The sequence below is a fragment of the Pristiophorus japonicus genome, chromosome 12 (genome assembly GCF_044704955.1).
Source record: "Pristiophorus japonicus isolate sPriJap1 chromosome 12, sPriJap1.hap1, whole genome shotgun sequence".
Classification (NCBI taxonomy): Eukaryota; Metazoa; Chordata; class Chondrichthyes; family Pristiophoridae; genus Pristiophorus; species Pristiophorus japonicus.
The window spans coordinates 168,450,455-168,462,458 of NC_091988.1; the positions used below are offsets into that span (position 1 = coordinate 168,450,455).

General features: G+C 36.6%; 1 protein-coding gene across 1 annotated transcript in view; it reads right to left on the reverse strand.

Annotated features, from left to right (window-relative positions):
• The window catches only part of kcnb1 (potassium voltage-gated channel, Shab-related subfamily, member 1), a 355,611-nt gene extending 344,320 nt beyond the window's left edge, over nt 1-11,291 (reverse strand). Inside the window, exon 1 of the mRNA XM_070895046.1 lies at nt 10,710-11,291. Within this exon, the coding sequence (XP_070751147.1) occupies nt 10,710-11,276 (567 nt within the window). The 5' untranslated portion in view covers nt 11,277-11,291. The remainder of the gene's footprint in view (nt 1-10,709) is intronic.
• Between the last annotated feature and the right edge of the window lie 713 nt (nt 11,292-12,004).

Genomic DNA, 12,004 nt, shown 5'->3' on the forward strand with positions numbered 1-12,004 from the left:
TGGAGTCCATTGGGCTGCACGCACGTGTGTGCAGTCCAAGTATAAAAGGCCAGCCATTTTGTATATTAGCCACTATGGGCCTTAATAAAGCAGAGCCAGGGTTATACCTCTTAGAGTTAAACAGTACTCAGTCTAACAGTTATTGCATATACAACACTATCAACAGGAAGGATGTTACTTTAACTACTATGAATGCATAATGAGGGGAAATCAATCTCTGTATCTTTAACTAACAGTGACATAGAAAGAAGGAATTGAAAGATCTTTAAACACCTAGCCCACTTGGCAGTGAAGTGTCTGAAATTCATAATAGGAACTCCAGGGAAACAAAATTCTGACCAATGTTAAACTGTTTTGTTGACAAAAGAAATCTCGATTTAACTTTTAAAAGACTAATAATTGTAGGTTTTTATTTCCAGGTGCCTTCTCATCTATTGTAGTTTCAGATCTGTGATACACATATTATAGTTTCTATGACTCAATAACTCTATGCATTGACTTTCTACGGGTTGAATATCTCAATTATATTAAAATAACTGCAAATAAAAATAAGTATAACAGATGTCAAATTCTATATATATTCTCATTAGTGTGGGTGCACTACTTTCTGACACCTGAGCCAGACAGCATATAAGAACATAAGAAATAGGAACAGGAGTAGGCCATACGGCCCCTCGAGCCTGCTCAGCCATTCAATAAGATCATGGCTGATCTGATCATGGACTCAGCTCCACTTCCCTGCCTGCTCCCCATAACCCCTTATTCCTTTATCTTTTAAGAAACTGTCTATTTCTGTCTTAAATTTATTCAATGTCCCAGCTTCCACAGCTCTCTGAGGCAGCAAATTCCACAGATTTACAACTCTCTGAGAGAAGATATTTCTCCTCATCTCAGTTTTAAATGGGCGGCCCCTTATTCTAAGATCATGCCCTCTAGTTCTAGTCTCCCCCATCAGTGGAAACATCCTCTCTGCACCCACCTTGTCAAGCCCCCTCATAATCTTATACATTTCGATAAGATCACCTCTCATTCTTCTGAATTCCAATAAGTAGAGGCCCAACCTACTCAACCTTTCCTCATAAGTCAACCCCTTCATCTCCGGAATCAACCTATTGAACCTTCTCTAAACTGCCTCCAAACAAGTATATCCTTTTGTAAATATGGAAACCAAAACTGCACGCAGTATTCCAGGTGCGGCCTCACCAATACCCTGTACAGCTGTATCAAGACTTCCCTGCTTTTATACTCCATCCCCTTTGCAATAAAGACCAAGATTCCATTAGCCTTCCTGATCACTTACTGTACCTGCACTCACTTAGCCTGTCTATGTCCTTTTGCAGATTTTGTGTATCCTCCTCACACATTGCTTTTCCTCCCATCATTGTATTGTCAGCAAACTTGGCTACGTTACACTCAGTCTCTTCTTCCGTTAATATAGATTGTAAATAGTTGGTGTCCCAGCACTGATCCCTGCGGCACTCCACTAGTTACTGGATGCCAACCAAAGAATGAATAATTTATCCTGATTCTCTGTTTTCTGTTTGTTAGCCAATCCTCTATCCATGCTAATATATTACCCCCAACCCCATGAACTTTTATCTTGTACAGTAACCTTTTATGTGGCACCTTGTCAAATGCCTTCTGGAAGTCCAAATACACAAATAAGACATTGTTCCCAAGAAACTCGATTATGATATTAATGCTCAATAAAAAAGCTTTAATATGACATTTATTATAAAAATGGTTGCATGTTTTATGGTGGGAGCAGCAATGAGGATTTTATAACTTGCAGATAAGGAGGAAGGGGAAAAAATAAAAATTGGCCCTCACTCAATCACAGAAAAATAAAACCAAGACTGAAAGCAGCCAGATACATTCTCATTGTGGGAAAATTGTAATTCAACTAAATAGTAATTGAAAGATTTATTGTGATATTTAAATACATTAGTAATGTAATTTGAAATTAATTCATTTAAAACTGGAATGAATTCATTTGAAATCGATTTCTTGGCATGATGATATGAAAGGAATGTGCTGCTGCTTTTAAAGAAATAGATAACTTTTATCTATTTTTCTCATTTTGCACCATAAAGGTTATTAGCCAGAAATCCAGTAACAGAACGAGTTACGTATTTAATGCAAAAGATCATCAATGTGAAATGCTAACTCTGTTTCTCTCTCCACTGCTGCCTGATCTGATGAGTATCTCCAGGATTTTCTGTTTTTATTACATATTTAATAATCTGGGTACTGGTTACTGAACTAATGCCGAAATACAGACAGCAAAAAAAAAATCAGTCAGCATTTGAACAAGGTTGTGCTTGGCTTCCACCAGCAACATGATCATTTAGTGCTGGTTTGAAGACACCACAAAACCTCAAGTTTCACAAAGGTTCACTAATTCATAGATATTTAATCTGTGGCTCACAGAGCTAAGGGTCTCTGAAGAGATCAGAAGGCCATTCTATCTGCTTACCATTAAATGTCTGAATCTTTCTGTATTCGTTGACTTACTAGCATCTCATTTCTGTTGCTGTATACTGATAAAATATATTTTCTGCAATTAAAGTGATGTATTCCTTTGAGTGGCTGACCTGGTTCTACAGAAATTATGGCAGAGGAGCCTTTGGAGATACAAATGTTTGCAAGGGTTCTCCCACACAGAATTGTTTGAAAACTACTGATCTTATTGTAGTGTTGGACAAAAGAACATAGGATTAATAATGGGCGCGAATCACAAAACATTGGCTGGCCTGTTGGGTTTTGGTCCTGTAGCAGTTAAATTCAGATGTCAAAGTTCATATTGCACTAACAAAATGCCCATCACTGTGGCAGCAGTGTATGCTATTGCTGATTTGTTGCATTCATTCTATTCCTTAAAGATAATTGAGCAGCTGCAGCAAGTTGTCGTTTCCTAGCCTGGCTTGTGGTGTTAGTAAAGGACTTTAAAAGTTGCTGTCCATTTGATAAGTAGTTAAACACATCTAAAGTTCTGATACATTTGTCAAAAACAGTTATTGTTGGAAATGAGTACTGAAAGCATTAAAAGTCAGCAATGACATTAATAATTTGTTTACAGGGAAGGGCAGAGTTGTAACAGGCCTCAAAGAATGAAGTGAAGCACAAAAAGTAGAGAGTGGAAAGCAATGAAGAATTAGAGATGGGCGGACAAATGCAATGTTACCAGGTTAGCTAGTTTGTCTCATTTCTTTCTCACCAAATTTTTAATTGATAAACCCTTATCACTAACTTCCCAATCAGAGGAAATAGTCTTTACCTATTCCCCCAAGTAAAATGCTTAAAAATATGAAATCCCTGCATTAAATCTCCTCTTTGCCTTCTCTGTTCAAATGGAAATAGTCTCAAGATCTCAGTCTCTCCTCACAACTATAATTTCTCACACTCCTCATGTATTGTTCAAGCAGTTTTTTTTCAGCTCCAACTTCAAGTAATTATTCGCTATGTGCAGTATGATGAAGTCATCATGTTGCTTGTCACAGAGGTTAAACCACTAACAGAAGTAATCCAATAAAAGCTATCTGAATGTGCAAAACTTTGAACTGTGTAGACAATGAAAGAGGGAGGCACAGAAAAGGGACACATTGTCTCCGTCCATTTACAGTATTATGATTGGATATAATCACTTATGACAGCCACAACTATAGAGGTAAACATACAATCCAGAGTTAAAATGAATATTTAAATAGTTATTAACTTCCCCATATACTTACATAAAAACTATTCAATATCAGATACAAGTTGATTAAATAGCATTAATGTGAACAACATACATGCCTCAAGCACATATGCATTCATTATATGATTCTATGTGTAAACGGGTTTTCAATAACTTATCGTGGCTTGGAATTGGATAAAGAGAACAGTAATTCAAATGCAAATATAGTTGTTCAAAATATTCAAATCATGTTTCTACAATTTTGAGACTAATTTCAGTTCACAAAAAGTAGCTATTTGTTAGTGGCAGATGGAACTGTTTACAAGCCAAGATATATAACTATATATACAACTCTAATTTGTTTCTCAGCTTAATGGCCACGCTGCATGAATAGCATTATACACACTTCAGTGAGCAGCCAAACCTGAATAGGGCTTGTGATCTCAAATTGACATTTTGCCAGATGTGTACCTGGTGTAAGATGGGCATTGTATTTCAGCACTTGGATTTATTAAGAGAAGCCAAGTTCAGACATCTCATGCTGGTAATGCTTGTTCTAATTAATTATACTCAGAGTGTACAAGTTTATATTTAGTTAATATTTTCCAGTCACAAACTTGATCTGTTAACTGTAATTAAATTAGTATCATACACACAGAAATAAAAGAAAAACATGGAATAAACAACAATTATAAAGTACTGTTTGCCTTAGTGTTATTTAGTTAGTCACAAAAATGAGGCTCAAGTCAACTTGATCAACCATTTTATATGTATACTTTATCATCACAATTTTGCAGCTTTAAGCATTTTCTGCTTAGAACTGATTAATAAACCATTCTCAGGGTCAGTACTTCTTTGTAACAGCATCTGGCTCTAAAAGTAATAACAATATTCAGGAGCTAAGTAATACAGAGTTACAATGAGTGAGTAAGGCTGCTGTCAACTTGATAAATGTTTCTCGGCAATGGCGCACAACTAAAATTAGCTATAATGTGGCAAATGCAGAATTTGGGAGGGATTGTTTGACTTAATAGTTGGACATGCTTTGGATTTAAAAGCCACCAGCTGGCTTCAGTTGGTAAAGGCAGCATGCAACTTACCCATACACTTCAGAAGGTTCCAGGTTTGATTCACAATATTTGCTGAGCAAATTAATCTCAGCTGCCAAGGTTAAAAGCAGTACAATTGGCCTCAATCTTCTGGGCTAAAGAGGGGGAAATCATCCAGGATTCCTACCCCAATGGCTAGCTAACACATCTGATGCGAAGTGCATGTCTGTGGATGTCAGAGGAGAACAGGATTAGATGATATCCCCATAGTCAAATAGCCTGTTGAACCTCGCTGTTCAACTCAAACATGAAGAATGGCCATTTGGATCAGGTATTAGAGAGCACCCTGCACGTAGAGAGTTATTCCCCAGTATGAGTTGCCACCTTCAAGAATGGATAAAATTGGTAGAATAAAATATCCAATAGTTTTTATTTTCTCTATCCACTCAATCCAAAGGTTTTACCAAACCATTCAAAGTCTAAGCTCAAAAGCAGAGCAGAGTGAAGGAGGCTTCCAAACGGTGTCAGATTTGATCCTGCGGTACTTTGCATTTTACGTCATTAAAATCTCTACTAATAGGAGCTCCTAGATCCCTGCCATTAAATATAAGACACTGCCAAAACTACAATGCCTGCTAGATGCAAATACTGGGATAATATTTATTTATTTATTTTTTAAATCACAAATTCACTTATTTTAAATTCCGTAATAAGTCACCAATTTACACTCACCTCAAGTAAATTATAAATGTAACTGAGTTAAGTGAATTATGATTCAAGCAATCATGGAAGTGATGATAGGAGAGTTACTTTAGAAGAAATTGGACATTACTGCTAAATACTGGCATTCATTTCATTATAACATTAAAATGAACCATTAACAAAAACTAAAGCGAAGACAGCTCATCTTAGTCTGACTAGACAGTAAATCATCAGTTGGATTTTGTTGACAGCTCACCAGCTCACACACAGCGTCCCATTATAGAACTCACTGCTCTGATTGAATTCAGCTGTTTCACTAAAATTCAAACTGGTGCTAAATTCTCACAACATATAAACACATTTCACAAAAGTGTACAAAATACCTTAAAACATGACATAACTGGCACATGTAATTTTAAAAAGTATGATGGAATTGTCATTAACCAAGGGTTTACTGTATCTTTTGTATAGGTTGTACTATTAATAATCATAATCGATATAATTATAGTTTCACATGGTACTGCTTAAATGACATATCATTGGAGAAGTATTACACTGCAAGATATGTATTGAATTGATCCCAAAGCAGTGTTTAAACAGACTGATTTCTCCTTGTACTGAAAAAATAATGCTTCTCCTTACAGGGTTACAAGTTTTAACTGAACTAATAGGTAAGTCAGACTAATAACACAAAATGTAGGTCAGTTGCAGCTTTGCAAACATACTGTAACTCAAAATAGGATCACCAGAACATTGGTGAAAGAGAGTGCACTATTGAAACTCTGCTGGTTCATCAATCATCCACAGCAACTACTCAGGTAACTTAAAATGGAAGAAATATTTCACTTTGGACAAATTTGCTTTGGACTTTTGAGAATAAAAACAACTAAATCAGGAAAACCCGTTACATAAACAAATAACTTATTATCCAATTATGTGAGGGATGATCAATCATAATCTTCAGGAAAACTCAATATGAAATGGAACATAACATATGAACTGATTGCGTGTGGAATAAAGTGAAAATATTGTATTATCATACTGAAATTTGTTGACAATGTTCAAAGACATTGCTAATGTAAAATGTGGTGAATATAATAGATTAAATGGTTTTAGGCTTTTATCATTTAACACAATTTATCTTATCTAGTTATTTGTGTAAAAGTCTAGGAGCTTCAACAAACCATTTAATATTTTTATTAGTTCTGTGCTACATAACTACAGTAGAAAAACAATTTATGGAATACTGACAAGTAGTAACAATCATTATTTATGTCTCGTGTGAATATATATGATCCTAGCAATTTTTTGGGCCCAACCAAGCTGTAGCTCTGCCTCAAATTGTATATGACAATTAGTCGCTATAGCTCACTATGGCAGCAGTTAATACGTTCTGTGATACCAATCCTAACAGTACCATACACAGATGTTACATAAAAAGCACAAAGAATGGGGCAAATCTTCTGTACACCACACATCATTACTCAAAAACAGATATAATAAATAGCTTGAAAGAAAGATTTGCATTTATAAAACATCTCATCATGTCTCTGAGAAAGATTTCAATGCACTTCATACAAATTACTTTTGATGTGCTTTCATTGTTGTTATATAGGAAACTATGGCAGTCAATTTGAGCAAAATAATGACCCACACATCGCATGAGATGAATGATCAGTTAATCTGTTTTGGGTGGTTCTGGTTGGCCAGGATAGTCAACTGAAACATAAGAAACTAATTTTACACAATAATTTGACAAAACCTTTCAACCATAGACTTATAAATCTAAAGTGTATTCTATTGATTTAGTTATTCTGGCAAATAAATTCTAAACAAGAAGTAAAGATAGAATACTGCCAATGAAAATGAGGGGCACCGTTATATTCAATCTTTACAATCAACCATTTACTTATCTTTACATTCAAACAATGCATCTCTCACATGGGTATTCCCTCATAACTCAGTCTTCCATATTTGGTTTTCTCCATTACTAATTCACTTGTCTTTAGATGGCATGGTTTTTACACCTCCACTGCTGAAAGAGTGGGTCCCCATAGCTAGTCACCCAAAGAGCCAAGTGGTGCCCATGCTGCCATGACTGTCCCTTCTAATTCTCCCTCCTCCCTGTAGGTAAGTACTTGTTACACAGTGCAGTTCAGAGTTAACTCAGCTGAGTGGGGATTGAATCACTCCACTAAGATCACACTCACTGTGGCATACTCCACAATATATTGTACTTTCATGCAAAATGTCCTTTACAACACTTGATAGATTTGAAAGTCATAAAGTCCTATTTCATTTGGAAATATTTGCTGTACAACAACTTTTTTTGTTCTATTAAGAGTTACTCTCTCTATTGACCAGGGTACTAACAGCTTTTAAATTTAATGCATCTGTTACTGAAGATATGTTTAACCTTTAAGTTTGACATTTAAAACCTCACTGAATTGCCATCCCAATTTTTCTCAGAGATTTAAAATTCGTTTGGAGCTTTTATGCATTTTACAGTTTGCAATAATTAGTTACTACCTATGTTTTAATTGGTTTTATTCATTTATATTGTGATTATTTCCTGTCAAAACCTAATTAGAAAAACAAATCAGGAAAATATGCAGAATATTAATCTAAACAGCAGGGACGGGCCCAATCAAGAGCACAGTCATGCAGTGCAATGTTCTTTGTTGTCCTAAGTATATTCTGGAAGATGAAGTAACAGAGAATGAACATCAATCTATCTCAAGTATAAATCAGAACTAGACATTTATTTGTCAAACATGACCTTTGATACACATGTAATAAATCACAGACATATGCCCAATTGTGTAACAGTTTCCGCCATATAAAAGCTCCAGGCCCATCTTGCTACTGATAAATCGTACCTTTAACTTTGAAAATACCTAAATATTTATACCCACAACTCTGTTATATCTTTGTCCACACTGAAGGTTCCACAAAAACAAATCTATTTGCATAACATTGCTACCGAAATATGTTCCACTTTAGAATCTTTTCTTGCAATGTACACAATAGTAGGTAAACTGTGAGCTAAATGTGATTCTATAAAGTATAGGTATGGCAAACTTAGAACCCCCACATGAAAAAAGGATGACATTTTTCAAGGAAAATCAATAAAGATGCAGTGTAAGGATTTAAATTAAACAAGGGAGAGGCAGATAGACAGACGGATGAAGAGCTATGCCTGTACACACAAACACACAGCCCAGCAACAAACTTGCTGATATGTACGAAGGGATTAAAGTATTAACTAAAATGTCAAGGCTGTTCACATTTGAATATATTCATAAAATTGGTCACAGGATTAATCAGAGGGCCAGGTTGGGTGTGAAAATGTTTCTATACATTTGCAGGAAGCTGCCTTTATGAAAACATTAAACGTAGTAAATTTTAAAAAATTAACGTGGAACAGTTTGGTGTTTTACAAATTGGTGATAACAAGAGATGAGGCTATAGTTTCACACGAGTAACTACACATAACTTAATATTGCTTCACACTAATTAAGCTCCTAGACAAGTACCATCTGGATGAACTGAACTGAAGCTCCAGGTGAACCTTTTTTCATCTCTATCCAATTTAAATTTGCTCAGTGCTAACATTTCAATCTTGTGTGACACTGGACTTGACAAATTGCCATACAAGGGAAAACATACATGTCAATGGTAAAAGTATAGGTTGTAAGGCCCAATGGATGGCCTGAAGTTTCACTCAATTATTTTTGCGGGTCTCGGAAAGAAATCTTCTCAGTTGAGTAAATAAATTGAAGAGAGTCCACGACAAGACAAATCATACCTTGTATCTGGGAGAAACAGGCTTGATGAATTAACAGGCCCTTTCTCATTCCATTCTATCTTATTTTCTTATTGGTTATTGTTGACAACTACTGGCTATAGGAATAATCACTAATTAAATATCTGAGAGGATAAATACTATATATTTCCCACAGGGTTCATTCATAATTTTTTTAAATGAATGATCACTGTCATTGATTGGCATTGTGATTTATTTAAAAATACTTTTGACCTTACCTGCACACCAGCATACAGTATTGCCACCCAGTCTATAATATTCTAATGGTCATGTGCTACAGGCATTTCAAATTAATTCGAAGGTTTGACTGGCACCTGATCTGGAGATATATTTGATGCTGTAAAACTGCAAAAATGCTGATATTTACACACTATTTATGTATTAGCTTTGAAATGACAGATTGATACATATAACGGTAATCATTTGTTCAAACAAGTCACTGGATTGAATTGATGCACTTAATTTAAATAATTTATTCTTAGACAGTACAATGATCATCCCAACAATCGTCTGGTCTTCGGTTATCCTTGGCACTGGATTAGCATTTGCTCACAGTGAAGTTGCAAGTAGTAGAAGACAAGATTAACTTAGCCACTAAATCATCTATTTTCACCTGTTTAGTTTTATCATCTCTACTACTAATTTCACCAGTTCTCAGTTATTTAGTAATCTCACTACAATATCTTTGACATTTAATGGAAAGGCAATACCAAAAACATAGGAACATTTAAAACAGAGGCCATGTATATACATTGTACTAGATACTTCCATTCCTGCCCAAGTACAAGGCACTTCTCCAAATATTGTTACCAGCATTAATGTGAGAAAATCCTTTCAAACTCAAGTTACCCAAGCAGAGTTGGACCAATCCACGCTCGGTCCCTTCATCAAGGACACTGAGCGCACTTAATGAAATGCATAGCCATTCGTGTTACTAAACATGTTATAAAGTCATTCCATGCATGATTTGATTGCCCACAGAAATCAATGTAATAAATTATTTAAAAGTGCAAACTACACAATAGAGTATTGTGGGGTTTCAGTTGCTAAACTGGTTCCTTTATTTCAAAAACTTCCAAGTACTGTCTTGTGGAATAATTAGTGTGATGAAGACAAGGTGTTAAGCACTGTTTAACCAAACAAGTGCAATCTAGAAGTCTGACAAAATTCTGCAAATAACTAATAACAGTGATTTAAAAAGATATTGATATTCTTAAATTGGACCGCTAATACATTTCTTCGGAAGCAACGGCACAATAGTTATAGATTATGTTGGATGAACCGCCTATCAAACGAGATTTACTCATGATAATGTTATCCTCAAACAGTTCAAATCAAGCTCCATATACCTTGGATCCTTTAAAATATGTGCATGTCTTGAATTATATTTAGAATTTGAATGTAATATTTAATTTGGAAATCAATGCGTGCACTAAATGTACCAAATGACGATTACCTTGGCAGCCACCGAGGAGCTGGGCTTCTCTAAAAGGTCCCATAGTTTCTTTCTTTTCTCTGCACAGAAGGTGTTATCAAACTCTTCTCCCTCTCTATCCCTCATCGTTTCAGCTTCTCGTTTCAGTTCCTCGTTCATTTGTTCCTTTTTCTGATGATACCTGGCTTGGCAGCATGATTCCAGGTAGATTTCGTCTATTCCCCAGTAATCAAGCTCCTGACTGAAAGACAGAGCGCACATCTCTTCCATCATATGCAACTTGCCCGTGCGATAAAAATTCAAAATAGACGTAAAAGCCCCGGGATGACGGTCAAAAAAGTATTCGTTTTCCTCCAAATTATAATCATCACAGCTCTCCATCAGAGACTCGTGAGTATTGCAATCTCGGAGCTTGCCCAGTCGCGTCCGGGGTAGCCTGTCCAAGGTTCTCCAAAGTACTTCATGTGCAAGTCCCCCAACATTGAGTTTTACCCGTCTGGAGCAAGCCTTACTCCTGATGATCTCCACGGGATCTGGAGGCAAGGAATTGGTCGACCGAGATTCCCCTCTATTCATTCCCGCGGGCATTGTCTTTTCTCAGTTTTCTTCAGTAAGGCTGGATTTAATATCACACTAGCTGCCCGGGTGTCAGAACTCAAGGTAGGATTTTCATCTGGCCGCTTTTACATCCATTCCCGAAGCTGGAAAAAAAAACAAAAGGTATTTGGTGGTAAGACCCAAAATGATTCTCAGATCCAAATGACCTACAAAACGGAGCAAGTGCATCTCTAACGCAGTGTCAGGTAGTGCGGGTGCGGTGCTTTATCCATTAATCAGGGAAACAAATAGCTCCTTTAATCTGCTCAGGGGACAGATTGCTTTGCGAGCAGGCGGGCTCCCAATGGCTAGAGCCGTGTCGCTGCAGGATCTCAGTCAGTGCTGTCCACATGCCGGAGCTGAAGTGACAGGCGGCTCCTCCCGGACACCACGTCCCACTCCATGAGAAACCCACACCTCTTCCAACTCATCCCCATCAACAAACCGCACCATACTACTGCAACCAGCATTGCATTCCCCAGCAACAGACTCTCGAAAGTTGCGCTCTTCCATTTATCCTCGACTCCAAAGTCATTTGCTACTAGTGTATTTGCACCTGATCGTGCTTTCTTTACAAAAGAAAAGATTATTTTTATTCTGCCGCCGTGTATTTACTGACAGATACGATAGAATTCAGCCCGAAATGCAGTCGGGCTCCAGGCATATTGGTTGCAATTTGGTTCCCATAAACCACCCACTTGCTGCACTGTAGTTCATCC